Genomic DNA, 25,581 nt, shown 5'->3' on the forward strand with positions numbered 1-25,581 from the left:
TCAAACCTGAAATTGTGATAACAAAGTGCTATTGATATTATTGAGGACTTTATAGTAAGATCAAAAAGCAAATATTTTTTTTCGTAATTAGTTCCGTGGTACGTGATCTTTCAAAATTTCTCTACTTGGAGGGTCTGGGTTTGACTTCCAGAAAAGAAACAAGCAGTTATAATGTTTAGTTCTCTTTGTAAAGCTATTGTACTCGTACTAAAGATAATCGGTGTAAGCTCATAAAATTTAATGCATCTAACTTTACCTAGTAAATACGAGTATGCACAAAGCGTCGCAAGCGCAACTTTGTGCGAACGCACACAATGAATGAGTCAAGATCGTGACGTGTTGGGACATATCGAGATCTGTGAATGGACTCGTTTAGGGTTGTCTTTACGTCAAATTAAAAAAATATTTACACATTTTAACTAAAATAGTAAGACACGGGTCTTAACGACGGCCTAAACGACGTTTATTAATGAGTTACATTATGTACTCACGGCTTGACACATTTTATTGAGATTTTTACCTACAACCCTACTCGTATATCAGAGAAACTAAATCTAGGTTATGTATGCATCTAAAGACACTGAAATCAATTGATTAAGCTCACTATTATAGATTTACTTATAAATTAGTACATAATATTAAGTAAATAGCTTAGATAAAGACTAATATTATTCACGATCTTCGACGATACAGTTTATTTCGAAAATTGTAAGATTGAAGTTATAATTCTTCCTAGCCATTGAATCTAAATATTTTTTTTGTATCGTGCTGATTTTTGAATTCGATTATTTTCGTGTGTTGGAGATTACTCGTATGACTCTCCTGCAGTAAAATATTTAACTGTGGTTTAAGGATTTGCCAACCCTAAACTTGCAGCCAGTTGGACCTGGCCAATTTCGGCAGTTCACACCTTAAGAGTCGAGATTTTCGTAACGTTTCATCTTAACTACGCGTGCGTGTGACATGCTCTATGGAGAGATTCAAGGACATTTTGTGAAAGAACTGTTTTGGGTATTACGCTGTTGTATGTCAAATTAAGCTATATTTTCGGCATGTAACGCCCCTGGGACTGCGGCTGTCTATGGGCGACGGTAATTACTTACCATCAGGTGATCCGTCTGCTCGTTTGCCTCCTGTCACATAAAAAAAAACATTTACCTATTATCAACGTAAGACAGTAGCCAGGTAAGTACTGCATAATTAAGGCAGCACTTAAGCTCTAGTGCTGTAGTTACCAAGCCTGTACTAAAGTTTGAGACCTAGAATATAAAAATCCCGAAAAAATTTTATAACTTTTGAAAAAAATAATGTAAGCTTTCAGAAAAAAAAAAAGCTTTTAACTTATTATATTATGATATTGTTTTTGTTTTCCAAATAGAATGTTAATGCAAAGTTGTAAAATCTACATGGAATTAATTAACCGCGCCACCGCTTTTATGAAAATAAACATCTACTCTATAAAATATGTTTATAAAAATTAAATAGAAAAATCCCGGTCTGTAGGGACAGTGCTAATGCTTTGTATTATTGCATTTTGAATAATTTGCATTCAAAGTACCAAAAGCCAAAAAGCTGTAATAAAATTATGAGCCGGGCCGTCTGCGTCCCGCAAAAATTAAAATTTAAACTGCGTCCAGGAGAATTCCACGGGAATTTTGTAAAACAATTAACGTCAGGTTTGCGGAGTAGGAATTCTGATTTTCTAAGCTCATAACAGTAGGTAGGTGTCATCAGTCCATTTGTAGGTACCTTAGTGCTCATTGCTCTTTTTGAATGTATAAATTAACCTCACAGTGTATGTAGGTAGGAATCGAGCCACAGAAGATTGGAGAATCATCATCATCATTTCAGCCACAGAACGTCCACTGCAGAACATAGGTCTCCCCCAATGATTTCCACAATCCGATGGGTAGCGGCCTGCATCCACCGCCTTCCTGGCTACCTTTATGAGGTCTTGATCAGATTGGAGAATATAATATAATACTTAAAATACCTGTGTGCTATGATAGTGATATTTTATTTTTTACACCTTAAATCCCTATTTACATGTAGCAGTGCTAATATTATATTGTGTGTTAAATTGACTCAATTCTCGAAACATCAAATTGTATTAACCCTGATTATAACCTCAATCAACAAAAGCCTTGATGGATTCAGATGGTGCAAATAGTTGTTTAATGGCAGTCATACAAATTGCAGGTTGACGCGTGGTCAAATAATCCGTTGTCTTGCGCGTGAGTCAAGGTGGTGGGTTCCGCACTTTCGATTGCATTGTGTTGACCTTGCTCGTGATGTCTAATCATCGTAATAAAATGCACTGTTTACTTAAAGAAATATGGTTCCGTACAATGATTTAATTTACAGTGTTATAAAGTTTGTCATTAGACAGTCGACACTACCGGTTAAACTTTTGCAAGGTCTAACAAAGAGGTATACTTACTTAAATTTTATTGCAACAACATAAAGTTCTCACAGAAAGTAATAAAATACTAAGTTAGAATAGTGGTGACTATGTTTGTCATGACCATGAGCAATGCATGCATATTAGCGTCCTCATAGAAAGTTAAATTTTTTCATTGTTTTTGGACGTGAAGAAAATCAGATTACAAATATGGCGGGAAATAATTCCCACTGTCTTATTAGGGGTTAAGAGTAAATAAAAAACTTTTTTTATAACTTTGTTCAACAATTTTGACCATCTTGGTACCAGATCTGGATTAATTAACGTGACGTGATCATTTCAGCCGTTTTTATGTATCTCTTGGGAACCCTAAAGCTGATGAATATCTTTCGTATTAACGCATAATTGCTGTTATGAGCTGTTGACGCTAATTGTGTTTATAATTATTCGCTAATTATATTGAATGTCTAGTTTTATTGTTTTTTGTGCGTGTTTTTTTGTCTTAATTGATAAGTAACATTTTATTACAGCGAAATTGATGTAAGTAAAGAACTTGTCTTATTTTACAGTTAGTTCACAGTGAACCAACATATTTTTAATTCCCTATTATTGTAACAGTTGTTTTTAACTGGCTTTTATTAGGTCGTCGTGCACGTAACTAAGTATGCAATGGAATCTAAGAATCTGAATTACACGCACTTCTAATTCTTGTATCATCATTAAACTTGGCAATTATTATGTAGATTAGATGACAATACAATAATAATATTATGGTACCATCGAACTGGTCTGCTGATGGGACTGGAAGGTGCCCATAGGAACTCCAAAACAAAACGGCGGAATCGCATTGAGTTTGGGTTCATTGGATTTGTCTTTTCGAGCACATTAGTGCTAGATGATGTCCAGGGTCCTGATGATGAAGTCGGGAGGTGTCCATGGGAACTCCTAAACGGAACGGCGGAATTTTTGTCTTTTTTGTGCAGAAATGAAAGCGTGTTTCTAGTTTTTTAAACTATTAATTTTTACACTTTTTACTCCATTAATTAATTTTTACACTTTTTACTTATCTTCGAGTAAAAATTGAACGATGTTTTATATCTAAACGTATGATGACTACGGGGAACCAAAAAACTAGGTGGATAGCTGAAGTGATTTCAAATCCCTATTTTAACTACTTGCAATCTTTTCCAGTTTTCTAACACTAATGCATGTAACCCAGTAAAACCTATTTGTACGGTTTCGAGTGCTCGCACGGGCACTACATCCAAGTTGTCAAGAAAAGCGGCGATTGACTGAAATGCGATTTGCCGAGTGACCTGACGAAAACCTTTGTGGGTGCGGAAAAGGGATGTCCATAGGTTATCCAATGCTTGAACATCGATGAATAGATTTTTGATTTGTTTACTTTTGAATCGTGGGAACTGAACGATAAATAGAGTTCCTATTAGTCTCATGTTTAACTGAAGCCAATTGATGAGTATTAGATGAGCTATCTATGTATACATTGATATTTTTTTGGTATGGAACATTCTGAAAATATCGTGATATAAATTTCTGTTTTGTAATTTCTGTCTTCTAATTCCTTGTCGGTAGGTAAGTATACAGGGTGAAATTTTGTAATGCCACCTGGAGGGAAAGTACTCTTAATATTGTAGATAGAAAATTTTACTAAAAGAAAACATTCCTTTATATTTGAAAAGAAATAGAACTGCATTCAAAGATTTCCAAAAATTTGCTTGCCACACCTGGAATTCTAACAAACTAACATCTGTAAAAAAATACATCCTGTATTTTTTTTATTGCATCGATTGTTAGGGTTATGTATAAGGATGAAAACTCTCTAACAAACTTGATAAATCAAATGAAAGGAAAACCATGAAATCTTACATTATTTTAATTATGTACAGGAAATTGTATGGTATGGTAGAGAATTAAAAAAAAAATCGAAATTTTGAAGAATAATATATTCGTTACCAAACTTGTCGATGTTCCGAATAATCACTAGGATAGAAGATACATCTCTAGCTCATAGCTTTTTTCCGCTCTCCGACGTATTGTACCGACGGATTTAACCTTTCGGTGGTGTCCATTTTCCCTGATTGTAATGTGGTTACTACACGCTATGAAAGTTAGAGATTATTTTCCACTTGGAAAAATCTACTGCTTTTACTCTTAATAATTGATGTAGAATTTTTCTTCATACATAAACATATTTTAGTGGTTAGCGTATTTTAGTCAGTATTCATGAACGTTTGGTTACATGTAGTTACTTATTTGATACTAGAATCATCTCACTTAACATTAGGTGCGATTGCGGTGAAATACCTGCCTTGTCCTGCATAATTATTTTTTTCATCTGGATTTTTCTGGAAAGAATGATTTATCAATGGCGCCATGCGTCCAAAGACTCTTAATAAATTCCTATCATATTTAGGTACAGAATAAGGTCAATCTATCGTCAGGTTATCGGGCAGGCTGCTGTCATTCACTTCACTTGTCAGTACAGTCAGCGTCAAATAGTTCGTAACACCCAAAGTAGCCAAACAGTTCGCGACACGTCTTTGTTACAATTGGAATAAGGTTGTATTATCATTTTTTTGTCACTTTGGGTGTCACGAACTATTTGACACCTACTGTAATTAATCTCTTTCCATTGCTGCCGGACGGTCCTAACTTCCCAAAAATATCCTTTGATATCATTGGACATCTTAGATATCAAACTACATGTTCAAAGTTTATACAAATATTTTGTTAGGTAAACTATGCCAGTCCCTTGTTTATTTAGGCTAGTGGTTAAACTAAATTTTCGGACGCTCAAAGTTATCGATATCTTGGGTCATGCATAGTTTTTATGTAAAATAGTGAATTTGTTGAATATGTAACGTTATTAATTAATATTTTCAGTAATTAGACGCTTAAAAAGGCAGTCAAATTAAAACGTTAAGATGGTCTCACATACATCTGAATGAACTTGTTAGCTCTATAAACCAGTTAGTTTTCTTAACATAAATTGAATAAACATTGATTCAAGCTAGCAGAATCACTTTAATCGAATTTATTTAGCGCAAATGAGCCAGGAACAATGGAATCGCGTTTACTTTAGAATCGTATACTTGTTCTTTTATTTGACTTTCTTTTCAGCAATAACCAGAGAATAGAGAATTTATATTATTGTTTCAACGGCGACATTGTTTCGTTCTTATAATTTATTAATTGAGCATAATCAGTATAAGAAAGTTCTACATTTTATAAATTATTGGTTCATATTGGTCATCAGATCAACTCTTATATCGTTGCTATAAATCAACTAGTGACATTATACTAGAATTACAAAACCTTGTTGAATGTCCACACAGCAAAAAGTAGTATCCTACCTAGCAAGTAATATCGCCAAGATAAGTACCAACTAGCTATCCTAACGATAATGTTATCTGCTTCACACGTTTACATATCAAAACTTGTTTGCCGTCGAGCGAGTAAACGCTGAGTTACTATCAATTATGCAAATTATAAATACACTAAGCAGAGAGAAATAAAAATGTGTATAGGTTTTCAATTTTTCAATTTATTCGCATTGTATAAAAATAAATATACAAATAAACAACTAGATTTGTACAGTCAGGAATTACCAGCCGTAGTTGGCGAGTCCGCTGTATGAGACGTGGGAGACAGCGGGAGCGTGAGAGTAAGCCAGCGCGGACTTGTAGACTGGGGCAGAGTACGCAGCGTAGGGAGCATGAGCGGCGTAGGTGGCCACAGGAGCGGCGTACGATACGGGAGCGTGGGAAGCATAAGTGGCTACGGGAGCGGCGTAGGAGACGGGGGCGGGGGCCGCGTACGATACGGGAGCGGAGTACGCTACGGGAGCGTGAGCGTAGGCAGCTACGGGAGCTACGGCTTTAGCGTAGATAGGAGCGGCGTGGGATGTGTGCGTGGAATAGGATGAGACCGAGGACACTGCTGGTGCTACGGCCTTGACTACGGGCGCGGAGTATGCGACGGGAGCGGAGTAGGCTGCGTATGATGGAGCAGCGTAGGCTGAGATGGCAGGGGCAGCGTAGCTCTTGATCACGGGAGCGGCGGCCGCGTAGGTGGCCACTGGAGCGGCCGCGTAGCTGGCCACTGGGGCGGCATATGAGGCGTAGGGGGCTGCAGCGTAGCCACCGACCAAACCACCGGCGCGAACGCTCGCCACCGCGCACAGGAGGACTACGAACTGGAAAGGAAATATTTTATTAAAAACGATCGAATGATCAAATTGTAGATATTTTTCATGGATAAGGGTCTTGTGTTTTTTGACGCATGCAACCTAAAAGATGTATGTGGACATCAAAAAGTTTAGATTTTTAGTTTTATAAATGAAAACGTGCAAAACAGAAAATAAGCTTTACAAAAAATCTTGCGAAAGTATTTTTACAAAATTCACAGATTTTACAATGCACTGATAGAAATAATTATGGAAGTAAAGATCTTAGTTACGAACCACCAACAGGTAGTTCATAGCGAATGAACGACTTTTGTAAGTTCAGTAAAGTAACTTTTTGGTTTACAGGAGTGTAAAAGTATCTCCTTACAAAAGGATATTCCGAAACGAACTTAAAGTTCAATGAATCAAAAAGAAGCTTTTAAGCTTGCAACTCCGAAAACACTTTATCAAAGCGGTCATTGAACTTTTATCAATACTACGTAACATTGCAACTAAACTGCAGTCAATAAAAACAAAACTTTCACTTTTCTACATTTCCACTTTATCTAATCTATGTATCACATCACAAGAGCTGTACCTTGGCGGCCATTTTGATATTAGTCCAGTTCACAAGTGATACTGCGTGTGTGATCCTGCGCACATTTATAGTGAGTCGTTACCCCCGGCGCGGGCGCCGCCTTGTGCCACATGAGGGCTGACCTCGGGCGGATACATATAGGGCTGCCTAGGAATTTGACTATGATTAGAGTTTTAGAGATATAGAAATAAAATATCCTACTGCCGCTCGACTATTGTGGGGAACCCACTCGTAACACAAGCATATTTTAGCTTACCACGAGGGGCTAACGGGACTATTAGTAATTTGTGCAATACAAATTACTAATAAATCTTTAAAAAAATCATAATCATAGCCATTGGTATACTCGTACCTACTGTGGAAAGAAATGAGGATCCTATTTAGAAATTGGAGAGGGAAGTGAAGAACAGACATGATAATATCGCTGTTTTAATCCGTTACATGTATACCAAATTAGTAAATCTTCTTTTCTATTTCTTCAAAAAACCTAAAAATATAATTGCTGGGAGAATATTTTTGGAGGATGTAGAATATTTTGGGAGGATGTAGAATATTCTGTGATGTTACGAGTTACCTATTAAAAACAATTGGCGTTAAACAGCATATTCATCATCATCAACATTTCAGCCATAGGACGTCCACTGCTGAACATAGGCCCACTGCTCCCCAATAAAGAGCATATTCTGAACTACAAGTTAAGTGTCTTAAGCATCAGACGTTTGGAAAAGCATAATACAAAGCGCTTAACTCATAATAACACTCCCAAATGAACATAAAGAAATGTGGAAAAATGTGCCTGGCATGTTAGAACTCAACTAACTTGCGAAGCTACGTCCAGTTAAGAAATTGAGGCAATCGGCAGCCCTAGACTATGTCGCAGGATCCGGCGAAAATATACGTAAGTACTAGTAACATACGAGACGCGAGTTGAGCTAGATCCTTGTGATTTATGTCTAGATTATCCGCCATGTAACAACTCCTTGACAACACTGAATGTGAACCTAAAAATGTAACAGTCTTTCGACATAGGATTGACATACCTAACCTACAACTCAGTCAGAACTTTTTTCAATAGATTTCGATTTTAAAGAACATTAATAGTGTTATTTTGTTCTAAGATATTTTGCAGTACTTAGTCTATCAATTAAAGCAGCGGTTCCCAAACTTATTTTGTTTACTGCCCACTTTGAGAATAAATTCTTTTTAGCGCCCCCATTTGTAGCCGAGTGTCGAGTGTTCAGTCGGTGTCTAAGAGTCCTCATAGTAAATGACGCCTCCCAAGCCTCTACACAACGTCCAGATTTTTTTTCTGGGTCTCTTACCGCCCCCCTTTAAGTCTGCAGCGCCCACAAGGGGGCGTTATCGCCCACTTTGGGAAAGACTGAATTAAAGCAAAAATCCGTTTTCTCTGAAGTTTGAATGGCTCACGTACGATAATGGCAGAATAAATTGCCATCCATTTTTATAAAAGAATAGCGGCCATCCGCGACTTCCTACGCGTGGACCCCGTTTTACCCCTTAGGGGTGGAGTTTCGTATAATCCGTTCTTATCGGTGTGTACAAGTGGAACCTACCTGCCAAATTTCATTATAGTTTCTGATATTTCGTGATTAATCAGTAAGTGGTATTTTTTCGCCTTTGAGGTACTAAAGAAGAAGAAGAGTACGATGACCTCTAAAACTTAGCGATAAGCAAAAATAGAAAGTTCTTTTTTCATTTCATAACTAGACGTCCTTATCAGTTCATATACAGTACAGGACTAATAAAACTTGTGCTTTACCGTGTAACTAAAATGAATTTGCTCGCATAATTATAGTGTAAAAAACTTTACGTTGATAGGCAATTTAGATAAATAATATGTATCAATTGGTCCAGTACTGGAACCAGCCAAGCCTTGTAGTTGTGTAAACCGAATGCATGTGGTGCTTTTGTCTAAGGGCAACTTTGCATGTACTTAAGCGTAGTGCACATAGTTCTAAGAAAGGTATTGAACCAAAAAATTGTGTTGGTGTACTGAAGTTTTGCAAGTCTTCACTAGAGAACGTGTACATATTTGGTTAGTTTTCCTCTGCTTATGCTTTAAAAGTCTAGCTTTTTGATTATAGCAAAACGTTGTATTGAGAGGGAAACCGAATAAGTTTCTTATAAGTACAACACATGTATAACTTAGGCTGAGTTGCACCGCTTTATTTTAACCGTGACTGTAACCTTAACCGGTGTTTTTCTAAGGAGTTAATAGACAGACAAAGTTAAAGTAAGATGGTGCAACCTTGCCTTACTCTATGCTTGTAGCAACGTATCTCATCATAAGAGTTTATGTGTTTCACGCAGTGACCAGAATGTTAAACATGCCAAAAATGTTTAATATTTTGCAACTTCATGCACTAGTCCTTAGACTGCTTTTGCAACACGTGGACAGGTCAATCGTGCCGCCACCATAGCTCGTCCGTTACCCGACGGGTTGCTCGCTTTGCGATTCGAGACGGTTTGCCAACGCATTGTCAACATTTTGTTAACGTGCCTTAGTAAATACGAAATAAGGGCAGAAAAAAGTAAACCACATTTCTACACACTCGTATAAAAGAAAACAAGCTATCTATAAAAGTCGATGACCTATGATGCTGAGTGTATACCGTTTCGGTATCACTAGTCTATTTGGTTCTAGTTTTGTTTTCTTTTTGATTTTGTTTTTTGTCGCTGAAAAAATATTTCATTTTCATATTTTCAAACTCGCCTCCAGGTCTAGTAAAACTCATTTGTACTTAGGATTCATTAAGGACAAACGCAATAAAAATAGCTGACAGTCTAGTCAACCAGTTTTGTGCTATGGATATAAATTACATTTTTTAACTTTTATAAGCAACGCCGTTTTCATAAATGAATTATCTAGTTTTACCATGTAGCTTTTTAGCGATGCCAATACTTTCCGCAAAATTATGTTACTACTTACTTAAGTTTCATTGTTGTGTGGGAGATGTTGCGAGAGCTTATATTATTATAAAGTGCTATTTTTAGCTTTTTTGTTGGTTTTATTTGCAGGCAGGCAATTCGGCATTCCATCAACATTAAAATCTCTATTTTAATACTAAACACGCTCTTGCTTATTTTTGTCAGCCCATATACGAACTTCCTTTAAGAACAAGTCTGTTTTTTAGTACTTGTAGGAAGTTATCTACTTACTTAGCGATTAGAATTACGAAACGCGAAATATGGCTTTGGCTTTTTAGGAATGAGCATAGTTGTTTTAAACTAACAAGCTGGTAATAAAATTCTTATTACAGTTCTACAGTATAATTCGAAATAAATTAAGTTCTTACTCTAAACACTTATATGGAAGCAAAATGTCGCAATAATTACATAATTATATTCAAATTAAACTTAATTTACTTGTCAGGCGCGCCATAAAAACTAAAATTACCACATGCTGAACCCATCAAAGGACTCCTCAGATTCTTGTGATTCTGAGTCACTATTTTCAATTACATATTCATTATCTTGGTCTTCCTTTGAAGATGCATAAGCAGATAGTCCAGGAGTTATAAGTCTTCCTGGCTGAATAATTGGCATTGTTAACGGAGGTGAAGTATAACCCTTGGTTTGTGCTGGAACAGTTACAGGAGCTGCAGAAGCATTGACTTCAGGAGTTGCTTTCATTACAGCGTCAGAAGCGTTGGTCATTTCTGGGACAACTGACATAGCAGATACATTCTGTGCTACTGACTGACTGACTGGTTTCTTCTCTTCAGTTGCATTTGCAGTTGCATTATCTTGATTGTTAGAGTTGGATGCGTTGTCTAAATTCACTGGTGTGATCTCACGTGCTCCTTCATCTGGTTTAGGTTTGATTTCTTCTTGAGTCAATATAGTATCATAAATTGGATTGGATATGTAGACCACTTCAGGAGCTGGTGATATCTTCACATGTTCAGACTTTGACTCTTTTTTTGTGATGGCTGGAGTGTCAAAGGATCTGTATATTGACGAGTACGCGTATTCAGATTCATCATCACACTCCTTCGAAGTTGATAGTGCGATTGCGCAGAGAAACCAGACTATATCCTGAAATAAGATGAAAAAAGTACCTATATTATAAGAGATCCACGAATGTACAGCGTTGTCAAAGAGGCCAATAAGGCATTCAGTATGAATTTAGTTACATCGTTTATTAATATAGTAGTTCATTAATATAGTTAGGAAATAAAATTATTTATTTATTAAAAAACACAAATTAATAATTACCACTCAATTTAAAACACTTACTTTTAAATTCATTTTGGAAAATTTGGCCGAAACAAGGTGATTGAATGACAATATCATTGTCTCGAGCAAAGTTTATATACCTTTACAATCAAATTAATCCTTCGCCTGAAACTTGTCTTACAAGAAGTGAGACCAATGTCTCGGAAACAAAATTAGTCCTTACTCGTTAAAAATAATTTAAAACCGAATGAGACCTTTAACTCTAGTTTACCTTTGACTTGATAGACTTGTTTGGTGTCTTAATTTGAGGGTATTGTTTCAAAGAACAAAATCTTAATGAGCAATACAGTTGACAGAGCTTTGTGTCATAATTGTACCTAGATTCGTTAAGAGTTGTGGCCTATTCAAATGGTTCGTTAAGACACTACAAAATAATTTACTTCGACAGTATGTATAGTGATTTAAAATAAGTTTGCCGCTGGAATATTTGGAAGATCACACTAATATTCCAGTTTGGATTAAACGCCAAGTAGTAGTCTATATGTATACCTAACTTTAATTTCAATTAGATGATTGAATTATAATCAATTAAGGAAAGAGCTATGTACATACATACAGTAGGTAGCTACGTAAGTTGCTTAGTACTAAAATGTACGACTATTTGTTACATATCAAGTCAGCTTCTGACGCTACACGTTCCGTCTTTCACATGTGCCCAAACTTATACACTACCAGCCAAAAAAGAGCGCAGAATCCATTGTACCGATTGCAACTACCGATTTGCAAGTTACGCAACCGGTAGGTTGCGTAACTTGCAAATCGGTAGTTGCTCCAATGTCTGTCAATGAACTGTTTAAGACATTAGCATCAGTTAGCGCAGCATTCGGGCGTGGGCGTGACCCACATTTTGAAAGTTTGTCTGTGATTCACTATCTCATACAGTTCTATTATTAGAGCTGCAGGCTTTAAGTTACGTATCTTTTAGGTATAGATGACATATGTCAAGCTAAACATTGGATCTTATGCAGCTGTAATAAAGGCGAATTTGTAAGTATTAAAAATATCGTCTGAACTTGAAGTACTTACTGTTGTCTGTACTTGCTATTGAAGTTAATATTGCGAATACTTAATGCAAATTAATGTTGGTCTCTCAATTAATTTAAATTTTAGTGCTTAGATAGAAAAAAGTATCTAGACAGTTTTATAATTTATGCTTGTGGTTTTTTTGCGTTCGGCAAAAATGGGCTTTTGATTCTTGCCCTTAACACGTATGTAAGTTAAATCAATTAGCGACATTGTTTATTATTTCAGAATGCAATAATGACCCGTTACCGACATACACTTACAAGAATTCATAAAGTGTCCTATAAAATGTCAAGTTCTCAAGAAACGGTCTTATGTAGCATTTTCCACATAGTCTTTAGTGATCGAACTAAATTAGATTTCATAGCAGTGATATAAATCACCTTTAGTCCGGTCAACGATATCTCACTCGAGTGGATCTAGATGAACATTTATTTATCTGTATTTGACTTAGATGGAATCTTTACGTGATTGAAATTCTTTGCTAATATTATTTATTGAGAGATAAGATTGTGAATTTATTGTAAGATTTATCTCAGTTATTGGTTTGTTAAAATATGATCTTATTATTTGACATCCTTAATCCTATTACAAGTAAAATAAAATGAAAAAGTAAATACTTATGCAAAATTCCTTGCTTAAAACCTAGTCGATTTATGTTTACCTACTTGAGGATTTTATTTTTGTTTAAATTGTAAATTGCAACATTATTAATTTTAAAATACCTTGCCAATTTTCGGAGGCATGTTCTATTTTTTTAATCGTGTTGTAATGCCCGTTTTCACCATCAATCCTTAATTTTTAAGTGACCTACATGGAAACACATAACAGGAATTTAGTTTTCATAAGGGTCATTTAAAAATTAGGGATTGATGGTGAAAACGTGGGCATAAGTCAATCATTTATTGAAGTGGTACGCGTCTGAATACGTTTAAAAAACGTCATCATGTCCCACATCCACCCTTTCATCTAATAATTGGCCTCATACATAGCGGTTGATAAGCAATGAAAGTTTAATGCACGGCCTTCGGGGCATCAATAAAACATCGGATGGTAAGTGGCGAACTCTGTCGAGCTACTGAGGAGGTGCTGATATTTTTTTAGGGTGGGAAATTTCCCTTGCTAATATTGATTTGGAATATTTTGCGGTTGTGATGTTTCTATTCGATATGTGTGACCTTTGAAGTTTCGTGGTAATAATCAATTTTAATTTCTAAAAATGTTAAGGAAAATATTTTTGAAGAGAAAATCTGTTTGTTTTTTTGATATCAAATTCCAATCAACGCTGAATATGTAAAGCATTTCGTCTCGCATTTTTTAGTTTTGATAATATTTGAACGTTCAATAAAATATACCTTATGGGTTACTTTAAGTTACTTTTTACGATGAACACTTTAGAAATGTAGTAGCACCTTTTAATCTGATTTAAGTTAGGTAGGCATTCGTCACTTGCTTCACGGTCTCGAGACCGCATGGACGTATCGTTTAAGATACAATCCATATAAAATAATTATGAATTGCATTCCAAATTAGTACGTACCTACCATTAGTCTGTTTGTATTTCTACTTACGAATTTAGTACAACGAGGTAATTACAAAAGGACAACCTAATTAGACCGTATTATTTGTGCTTGAGTATAGACGTGCCTTTCCGACTGCCGCCCTTTTAATATGTAAATGTCTCGTTAACTCAAGAAGCTATGTTTGCACGCAGCTCTCAACGACAAAATTGAGAGCCAAGTAAACAAGTCTAAAGATTTCGGGAAATGGCAGCACCTATCTAAATGATAAAGTGGGCGGCGATTGTATAGATACGCTCAAAGTGGGCACATTTAGCTGCTATCTTTATTGTGTAGCTTCAGTGTGTAAAAAGTTCTAAAGTGACTTTTTATTATTTTAGTCTTGAAGTATTTTACGTATTGGCTCACAATGAATTTTGTATGCCAATGAATCGCTTATTACGAATATTTACACTGTCAAGTATTTTTTAAAGGTAAAATTTTGTATCAGTTAGTTTCTAAGACTAATAAAGGGTGTCCCAAAATTAACGAAACTTTTGAATTAACTGGAAAACATAGTTTTTAGCCTTTTGATTGTATTATTTTTATTGAATCATAAGCTATAAGAAAGCTAAATAATTCTTAAGGCGAAATAGGCTTTAGGTACATCGACGCGGGCGAAGTCACGGGTACTTAAAAGCCAGTATGAAATGAAAAAGAATTTATTAAAAAAATATAATATAATATTTTATGCGGCAGTCTTTATAACGCCTAGGTATTCAACAATATACCAGATAAAATTAACAAACAATGAAGTTATTTCAATGCAATGTCCCAACCAAACTGGAAACCTAAGACATTTATGAATATCTTTTACACGCAAATACTGTTGAAAGCTCTATGCGGCCTTGGTGCCTTCTAATTGTATTTCGATCCTATTTGGCAAGACCATTTGATACGCTAGATGTCTGGGCCGATATGTTTTGCATAGTACAGCAGATCAAGTTTAACATGGCATCTATGTCGTGGTCTTAGGTGCTATTTTTCAACCAAAATGTAAAGGTTAATATGCCGTGGACTGTAACTAATGGTTGCCTATTGTTTGTGAATAGACTATAATTTATAGATTTGATAGCAAAAACAGCAAGGGGCAAGCACTTACACGGTATAGTACAGCTTGAATCTAAGATCAGCTGAGCCAGAGCTGCGAAACATTTTGATAAGTATTAAATTTATAACATGCATTTTCTTCATAGTATAAATTTTCTGCTTTACAAAGAAAACAAAACAAGAGTGAACTAAGAAATACCGTGGTGCCTTATATTGCAATCACACAACTCATCATAATAGGACCAGTCGTGTTGCTACCCACAGAAATGTAGGCCATGACACTGGTTTCCATTTAAAAATACATTTATGTATAACTTACACAAATTCACATTATGTTCAATTCTAGTGTTTCGAAAGTTTTTACTACTTCTGTTGTTAGTTATTTAGATGTTGTTGTTGCATCTTCCAAGTAAGTACTTTTGGTGTTAAAAAGTACGCATGATAGATAAGTACCTGCTAGGTAGGTACCATTGAGGACGCATGATTTCATTTTTATGACTTACAAAAGCACCATAAGGCTTTTATTGTAAGCCATGTCAAATATAAGCCGGTCGATTTAGTTTACATGTGTATTAATAGTGCTAAATTAAGTGCGGCCTTGCAGGATATGCATATTTTACGAGCTTATCACGAGTAGCGATAGCAACAACTTTAGTTCTAAATTAAATTAATCGCTAAACTTCTGAGTGTACGGTTAGTCACTGAAGTACGAAATAGATTATGTAATCCGTCCATTAATATTAAACGATGGACATTGTGTTTCAATTTTAGGACAAAGGTCCGTCTCCCTTTATTTGATTTTGTGTACACGTCACAATGTGTATTAGGTTCGGATCTAGCCAAATAGAATAGAAATATTTTTTTTAGAACATGGATACGATTTCATGTTTCTGTCTGGTGTTGATTTAAGAAAGACAATATAATTTATTTTAGTTGTAAGTTTCATTAGGAACTGTGGTATTTTATTTGAGGTATTTGTTTTTTCTTCAATCTAATCTGAGGTGCAATTGTGTAAAGCAATCGTAATCATTTGACAGTTCATAACGTACGATAAAGTCACATAAACAAAGCGTTTGACAAAATAATCGTACGTTATGAACTGTCAAATTGATTACGATTGCTTTACACAATTCCACCTCTGGTACCTATTCATTCGAGATTACAGACTGGTCACAAAAACTTATTCTGTATTTTGGTAGAGATTTTCATTGGCAATTAATAAGATGATGGTTGATGTAAGATTTTGATCATTAAACATTAGCCATAAAGTAATATTAACATATGTTTTGTTTTTTTGCGGACCGTACACACATGACACGAATGTAAGTTAAGTTCCGTTTCCCCAGCTGTGCAGTTTATTCACTCAGTGTAATGACTTCAAGTGGGTTTGGTCGCAATTTTCTTAACACAACTTAGGTGCTGGGTACTAAATTAATTTCAAAATGATCATTAATTTTTGACATAGCGTGTAGGTATAAATTAGTTTTGATCGACCTGTAAACGTTCTTGAGGGAATTGAATTAAGTACCATTTATGGAAAATAATGAGTTTAATTTGATCAATATGGTATATTTCATTAGGTTTAAGTAGACCGCGGCTTCGCCCGCGTTCCAAAACCGTTTTTATCTGGGTTTCACGCTTTCTCTAAAAAATAAAATCCATCCCACAAACTTTAACATGTAATAATATTAGGAATTAGTAGGATTAAGTACTTAGTTTCTCACAAATTCAACTGAAAGGTACTTAATTGATACATACCTACCTACTTACATTATTTTCTATAGGCATCTGAAATTAGTCACGTACGATTTTACCAGCGGAAACAGTGCTTGTATCGGATTCGTTATCCGATCAAAGCAAGGTCATATTTCTTATCAGACAATCAGGTTCATTGAAACCTGCATTATTTTATCTAATTACAAAGAAAATAAAAATCCAGAAGAATCTTACCTATTTCTTCCTAAAAACTGGAACAGTCTTATTAGTAGTTACTTAGTTTTTAGTCTTCTTCATTTCTAGGTTTTCTGAGCTTGCCCAGGAAATTTTTGTTCACTCGTACCTTGAAGGCCTTAGGCTGGGTTGCACCATCGTACATTAAATTTAACAAACGTCAAAAATCTGTCAAACTCCATACACATTACACACACATACAACAAAAAAACAACGGTTATCGTCAAAGTTACGGTCACAGTTAGGTGGTGCAACTCAGCCTTAGGGTAGTAAGAGTTCGGAAATTCAGAGGGTGGCAGGGAATCCAATCCTTGGCAGTACGCATTATGAAAGATGTAGCATAGCGTTCATGACGTCATCACCATAATATCAGTGTTAGTAGTAGGTGGAAGGATATCGATCGCCCCCAAGGTTTAACATCGTATAAATAAAGTAGTTTATGAGTAATGGTTTCGTTTTAAAGGTCAGATGGAATCGATATCGGTGCGATTCAGGAACAGCAACAGCCTAAATAATAATATGTTAATATGCCAATATCCAAATTTGGATTTAATGGTTGACATTTAATTGCTCCAAAAAAATTAAGATATCCGTTTAGTCTGAGATGTAGATCGAAAACGAGATTTATGGCCTTTTAGTCATCATTTGGGTAATATTTAGTTTTTTGGAGGTCTGAGTCTGTGGCTCTAATACACGTGGATTTTGTTTAGTTACTTTTGAGAATCTTGTTTTTTTTAATCTTGTTGGGCTTAAATGGTCTCGGGTTTGATTTCCAGTTGGATCAATATTGTTGGCTGGTTTAGTATTTCTATCATAACCATACTTATAACTATTCAGGGCAGATTTTTCAGATAAAAGTTATCCGACTATTGAAAAATCAGCCCTCAATATGGCAAACAAAGTTAAAATTATGTTCTGCATAAATTTGTAGCTTCGCTTGATTGTGCATTGTGCAGATTTTAAGTAAATAAAGCATGAACAGCAATTAATTTTCCTACGGTGCAGCTTTGGTCGATATATCTCCGTTTCTCTTAGACATACAGTACCTCTAGTAGGAAAAACTTTCGAGTTCGTTTCGTTGCGTATTCAAAGTGTCATCGAAAAATTTTGTATGAAAAATTAAACAGCGCCCCCTATATTATAGCCGCCCTAGGGGGCGCTGTTTAATTTTTCATACAAAATTTTTCGATGACACTTTGAATACGCAACGAAACGAACTCGAAAGTTTTTCCTACTAGAGGTACAGAACTATATTCGTTCCATTGTTTACGGCGCAAACATTTAGTGGAACAAGCGATGGAAGTACGAGCTAGGTAAAGACGACGGCATATCAAGTTAAACACTCTAGGACTTTATCTAGTTCTAATAAGTGCTATTTTTCAAGGAAAATTTGTAGTCTGATGTGCAAACTGTACACTGGATTTGAGGGATTAAGGAAAGTTTTATATTAACTGCAGCTGTCTCTGGAATCAAAATTGATGTCTAAACGCTAAAATAGAGATATAATATTAAAAAAGGTTCAACGAAATAGTTTACATTAACAATATTAAATTGTTTAATTAATACCTGCCTTGTCTAGCATAAAAAAGGATTGAGGTAAGTAGATGGCTTTGTCTGTTAATACATCGCTGTAAGTTTCATTAACATCATAATAGGCCAATGGCCTATGGCATTCTACTGCTGGACATAGGTTTCCCCTCAATCCTCTGAATTATTTTACCCCTGTCATCTGTCATACAGTTTCAACGAATACCTAACTGTACTGTAATATTACATATACTTTAAGTTCGTATGTGAAAATTACCAAAAAGATGTTACAAGGCTGTGATTAGTTGAAGTTCATTAATTTAGAAGTTATCATTAAACAAGATTTAATCAGCAGGGCTAATCAGTTTTGATGTTCGTTTTTTAGACTAATATTAATTTAATCAACTTCAAAGACTAATATAATTTTGTATTCAGACATCAAAAACTAGTCCTATAGAGGCATGTAAGTTGCTCTTATAGAACTGAAGGAAATCTGCAAACTTGGCAACTACCGAGGCAGCTGGAAGACACCGAATGAAACGTCGCAAAGTTTCTTATTGCGCTTCTTTGGCTTATAGGAAATTAAGCCGGTGGATGGACAGAAACTCCCATTTTAAAGGATATACCTAAGTTGTAAGTAGAAACTACAGGATTGAGACCTGATAGACGATAGATTAAAGTCCAGGTAAACTAGGAAGCAGAATGTAGAGTTAATTTTGTGGGAGTTGACCAAGATGTTACTTGAGAAATCTATTTCATGGTTAAAGGTAAAGTTATGTATAAATGACAATTGTTATTAAAGCACTTTCTTACGAGTACGACTAATAGGCTACAATGTTTAGCTTTATAAATGTCATCGAATCACGTTGGCCATCGTCTATCAAAAGAAATAAGAAGTTCAAAATTACATACACACTAATATACCAAATTGAATTTTTACAAGCTTTTATTTAAAACATAATTTAATTTGATTGCTATTAGTCTAGAATGATTTATTAATTAGTTTGAGTATTTCAAGATCCTAGAATAAATCAAGAGCATTTTAGGTATTTTACCGAATTTAGAATTATTCTTTTAGTCCATCTTTATGCTATAAAGTTATAGATTCACACGGATACTAATAAGATAATAATTAATTAGGTAGTAGCATTAAATGTCACAAAAAAGAAAACACCGCGGTGTCTACTAAAACAGGTTTTTATCAAAAGGTTTGGTAGGTAATTAGTTCTAATTAATTTTCTTTACACTTCAATATTTACAGCGAAAACGGTGTAAAGGTATTTTTGCTAAACACACTGGGCAAAAATTGTGTACGCCCGTTTAGTAAAGTACGGCCAACTAGCAGCGATACAAAAGGTCGATACGACTGTCGAGTTGACAATGTCTCTTCCCATCTTGTGTACCTATTTGTCGTAACTAATGTCTCGTTCTCCCGCCAAAATATGTCCAAACAGACGGGTTCACCCATGACATTGGGTTTGTTTACATTTGGTATCGCTTCTCGTTGGCCGTACTTTAGGTCATAGGCACCATCTTACTTTGACTGTAACAAGCGTCAAAAATCTGTCAAACTCCATACAAAAATCACCCGTCATCGTTATACGGTCAAAGGTTGGGAGTGCAACTCAGCCTTAAGTATTTAAGACTAAGTTCTAGTCATAAGAAAGTCTTTAGCCTAAACCTATATTTCTGAAATACTGCTCGTTATAACACTTTCAGTCGTAAACAGCGCGAGCATAAGTAATGTGCGCGAAGGTTTGGCGCCTTGCCTGACCTGTGTCGCCTCTTTGCCAACGTTTAGCCGTATAGGAGCAGATTAAGCGTGCTAATAGTGCCCTCCGCCTCAAATCACTCTGGACAACCGCCAGCCTGTGGCTGATTACATCTTTTATTGACCACTAAATGATGTTACGTTCTTGTGAGGGAGATGAGAGATAATATAAACAGACAGATAGCTTTCCTACTTAGTGCAGAGACCGCCAGAATAATTTGTACAATGTGACATCTTTTAGTAATAAATACTTTTTTTTACTTAGCTGTAGTGGAACGAAGATCAAAAATTCAGCGGTCTTGAGTTAGAGTTCCTCAACAGATTGTTAATTAAATAATAAATCGAAGTACTGAAAGACATTAAAATATTTGTATTTCCACCTTTTGCTTTATTTATGTTACCTTAATTTATGTAGTTTGGAATAACATTCTTGAAGCTATTTACTTTAATTAATTTATTATAACTTAAAAGAAAGGTAAGCAAGCATGTCATAAAGAGATACAAATGCTTTCTAATAAAAAAATCGTTAAATAGGTACGTACAATATAGTACCTACTACCTTATAACAAAATAGGTTGATTAATTTTCCCATAGCCAAACTATAGCGATAATAAGCTAATTTAAAACGATTAGAAGAATCTGTGTCTGCATCGTAAAGTTACTGAATTTATAATTATTATGCACCTTGTTAATTAATAATCGTTTACGTATTTTCGCCATGTATTATTAATAATTTAATCAGTGCGAAAACAGTATCGCACGGTCTACTATATTTTACAAAACCTGATCTAGATGACAAATAAACTGGTTGCAATTATGCCAAATGTCAAGGATTAAAACTAGTTTACTTTAAGCTTAATCTTTCTGCCAATAATAGCCGGTAATAAAATTAGGAACGATTTTGAAAAATAACGCAAGTCGAAATCATAACAATTTGCCAAACTTCAAAATATAAAATGGTTGCCAATTTCTCAAGTGAAGTGGCACACGCATTGCAAACTTGAAGATAATTGAGAGTTTGAAAAGTGAGATGATTTTATTTTAGAAGTTTAAACTTGGTGTTTTGTTTTCAAATTAATGTCAGATACCTATAGATACACACCCGTTCTTAATTTTTTCACAAGAAAACTTTCCAATTTCGATTCACCATAGGTAGTAAACACTTGTTTTCAGGCCTAGACACATCCTAGCCCTTAGCTGTAAGGGGAGAATTAGTATCTGACCTTATTATACGTTTACGTTGTAGATTCCCCAAAACTCCATGTGGATAAAAGCCTTCTAATTAAATTGAAACTAAGCACTGCAGTAAGTAACATTAATATTATGTAGATTATACGAAATCGAATTTACATGGTTGTTAATTTTGAGAACAAGAAGTGGCCTCATACATTGTCACCCGATTTTATCAGCCAATATCAAAATATATCCTAATAAAGTATCTCAAAAAATATATTGCAATAGAACAATGCATTTTTGAAACTGTAATTACACATCGCGGTGAGTACATCATAATTTCGCTCGCAAAGTAATTGGTTCGAGATGAGGAAAACGCAATTATAACGACTATTCGATTCTCGGAATGTAATAACTCGATGAAACGACTCGAATGAGTGTGAAGGTTAGTTAGGTTTTTACATTTTTAGCTTTGTAACTACACTAGTTTACGAGTATTTCAAGTATATTTCACATTTTATTTTAATTTAGAATTTAGGAAATGCTCCAGTTACTTTTATTTATTTTAATTTAATAGCCTATTAATTGTGAAGTATTTTATGCAGTGAAACAGAAATTGAAAGTATGTATAAGGAACTATCGTCCATCATTTGCGTACACGGATACGAAACTTTTATTATCAATAAAAAGTTTTAGTAAAAAATAATAATAGGTTTTGATCGCGAAACTGATGAACGTGACAGGCGAAACCGTGGGCTGAAACTAGTATTTTATAAGAGTCACGATTTCCACGAGGCAGCTGATTTATTCTTCCTTTCTGATTCCCGTTTAGGACAAGAAGGAATCCCGAGGATCCCTTCAATACGTGACCAGGACAGGGACCCTACTCCGAATGTATTTGCGTCTATTTCCATCGCCCTCACTCGTTGGAGCATCTTATATGGAGCGAGAGAGAAGGATATTAGTTTCAAGATTAAATTAAGGGGTTGTTTTGCGAAATAGAGCATCGGTTCCGCCTTTCAGTTCCTTCTACCTTTCCCCTATTATGGCCTAAACTTTGGAAGCTATTTCGCGAAGAGTGCAAAGGATTTATATGGCATTAAACTTTCCTGTGGGACACGTCTTGAAAACTTCTAATGACGTTAAAAAGCGATAGAGTTACACCCAATTGTGAGTTGGGGATCGCAAAACTCATAGGTCATTATGTGTCACTTTTGAGTTGAGTTACTGTTCAGTTCAGTTCACAAATGTATGGGATTATCATCTAAAATTGATAAATGCCTGGTTAAAAATGACACACATCCTAGGCTAAATGCTCTAGTATCATGACGACCGAGTTATGTAAGCTACAAGGATATGATTTAGATCCTGTTAGGTAGTAGGTACTTATGCAAAAGATAGCCATTGATTCTATTATTATAATGTGGTCATTCGGTCATATCCTTTGATAAGTAATTTATGCAAGTAGGCTTTCAAAAAGCACTTTTACACGTCCCAGTATTAACCCTACCTCTGCTTCAGGACAATAAATGGGCCAGTGCCGAGAAGAAGCAGCGCAAGAAACTCAGTCACTATTGTCAGTCTCTTTTTCAAGGGGTTACAGACTTTAATAGAGCCTTATCTCTAACCACATCCCCAATCAATCCGAAGGTTATATTGGCAAGGTAAATGCTCTGATATCAATATATCAAAGATGTTATTCAATAATCTAAATATGCATTTGAATTAATAAAAACACCTGTGTCCAGATGCTCTAAGTCTAAAGATATAAGTCTAAAACCCGAAAAACAAGATCGGCGAGATACACACAGACGAAGTTTATCTTTAATTGCTCCAATTTATGCATATTAAGTGAGGATTATGAAAGCGGTAGGTGATAATATGGTGGGGTCCTTAGCGCAAAACCGTGTATCTTCAAAATAAAAAATAAAAAAATTGTGCAAAAACCGAAATTAATGCCTTATTTCTAACAATATTATATTGATATGTCAAATTTTTAAGTGTTTTATCTTAATCTTTATAGCATTATTTTCTAGTTTAACTTTGGGTCAAACAAAAATTTCAATTAGATAATTTATTTTGTAGAGTTACATTTTACCTACTAAAAATACACATTAAAATACCGTCAGTATAAAAAAAAAACATCTTTTTTCACTTACGTTGTTATGTATCTGTCACAGGGTCCGTGGAATCAAGTTTCTTCCGAGTACATACAATGGATGTTGATTCAGAAGGCTTATCCGAGGCCAGCATATAAAATTAAATACTAAGTTCACTAAAACAGCTTTCATAGTTCATGCCGAAGTGGTTTATTAGTTTTATCGAATTTCATGGTGGTGTGTATGATGTCTATTTTTTCTTTAACCTTTATCTATGGTGGCTGAATTATTGCCGTCTCATTTAGAACTTTCATTCGTTCGTTTCAGCTGGATGACGTCTGCTGCTGGATAAAGGCCTTTTTGGCTGGATTAGTCCTGCACTGCCCGCATCCAGGTGATTCCTGCTACCTTCTCTAGATCGTATATCCACCTAGGGTCTACACTAGGTCTTCCAGCTTTTGTCTGTTTAGAATTTTACGCAGATTCAATGACCAAAGATATCATCAAGCCGCACGGTAGCCCTCAATGCACTCCTGGATGACTACCCTCATCGTGACATATTTGCGGACCCTTGGCATAAAATATTGTCAACTTGCCAATCCTTTTGTGAGCAGTGTTCTCTTTAGTCTTTAAGATGTTGTTATTATGTTTGTTGTTACCTAACTATTTAATTACGTAATAAGGTATAAACCTGTGTAATAAAAATAAAAATAAATAAATAAATAAATCAATCAATCTACACTGTAAGTTAAGTAAACGACACTTAATACATGTGGCCCTGCTGAGTCTACATCTCATGTTTTACATGTCTGGACAGGTGGTCAGATCATCGCAAAGGTTCTGTTAACATTTGCACGGCCTTCGAACATGTGGGTCAGTGTGGCGGTACTTTTGTTTTTAACTCGGCCAAAATACTTTTTGGATGAGGAGCAATTTAACAGGTATCCGAAGAAGTTGGTATTGTTGCTATTGTAATTAAAAAAGTGACCATGCGTCCAATAACAACAGGGAGGAACTGTAATTAATTTCTTCAAGGAGATGTAAGAATATTTTAAAGGCTTATGTAACATGTACCTAATTATGTATTTTAGTGGCCTGTATTTTGTTGATTTATATCCAGTAAGTGTAAGCTGGTGATGGAAAAATACAGAAGTCATTAAATACCTACTTACTTATTTTTAGAACGCTGGCATGTAGTTTAAAGCATAAATATCTACCTACTTTGTAAGAGATGTTGGATTGAATTCTTTTGAAGATATATCGGACTAATTGATATTTACTATTGCACCTACAGAATATTTGGGTTACCTCCTGATATTTATCGCTTACTCAAATAATCTTCTGATTAATATTTAGAAGTTATCCTTAGTTGGCGATACAACTTTTAATATTGGATTAAAACAGTGTTAGCCTCCGTTTATGGGACCGCTCGAAAAACGATCGTGGTTTATGACTGGTGTTAGATTAGGCTTGAATAAAGCGATTTCAAACGTTACCTATACGGATTTAACTCTTTAAGATATATTTTTACCTTAAAATAAATGTTGTTCTGTTTGGCAATAATGACTACATTTGCTCATTGGTGATCTCTTTTGCTTTGAAATTAAAAAAATACTGAATTTTGCGAATCTACGAAGAAAATTTGTTTTATCATCCTTTTTAATTAAGGCTCTAACTCTTCTATCCTCTTGCAAAGAAGGACGTCAAATTACTTTGTACACTGATGATAAGGCTTATTCTTTGAAACTATTTTGTTCTCATTTGCATGGAAAACTTCATCGAAGCACTTTTTACGATCTTGGAGTTTGTTAGATTAAACTTAAGTGGCTTCAAGTTACAAAATCTCATTTATTTTAGGATAATCAGGTTATTTTAAGCCTACAATATCCAAACAGAGAACGATACACAAAATAATTTTACATTTTGAGTGTCCCATTTGAAAATTGAACCCGGGAACTTGAGAGATAGTCTAAGATCCCGCTAT

At 35.1% G+C, this 25,581-nt stretch overlaps 3 protein-coding genes across 3 annotated transcripts in view; all 3 read right to left on the reverse strand.

Annotated features, from left to right (window-relative positions):
- Positions 1–25,581, reverse strand: part of LOC135076152 (venom prothrombin activator notecarin-D2-like) — a 220,340-nt gene that overhangs the window by 164,274 nt on the left and 30,485 nt on the right. The gene's annotated exons all lie outside the window — the stretch shown is intronic.
- Positions 5,947–7,224, reverse strand: LOC135076145 (pupal cuticle protein C1B-like). The gene is made up of 2 exons (XM_063970615.1): positions 7,186–7,224; positions 5,947–6,617 (listed from the first exon to the last, which is right to left on the reverse strand). The coding sequence occupies exons 1-2, from the start codon at positions 7,195–7,197 to the stop codon at positions 6,027–6,029; spliced, it is 603 nt and encodes a 200-aa protein (XP_063826685.1). The 5' UTR covers positions 7,198–7,224; the 3' UTR covers positions 5,947–6,026.
- Positions 10,436–11,498, reverse strand: LOC135075854 (uncharacterized). Its single transcript, XM_063970314.1, has 2 exons — positions 11,446–11,498; positions 10,436–11,244 (listed from the first exon to the last, which is right to left on the reverse strand). Exons 1-2 carry the CDS (start codon positions 11,455–11,457, stop codon positions 10,600–10,602), a joined length of 657 nt encoding a protein of 218 aa, XP_063826384.1. The 5' UTR covers positions 11,458–11,498; the 3' UTR covers positions 10,436–10,599.

The sequence above is a fragment of the Ostrinia nubilalis genome, chromosome 11 (genome assembly GCF_963855985.1).
Source record: "Ostrinia nubilalis chromosome 11, ilOstNubi1.1, whole genome shotgun sequence".
NCBI lineage: Eukaryota > Metazoa > Arthropoda > Insecta > Lepidoptera > Crambidae > Ostrinia > Ostrinia nubilalis.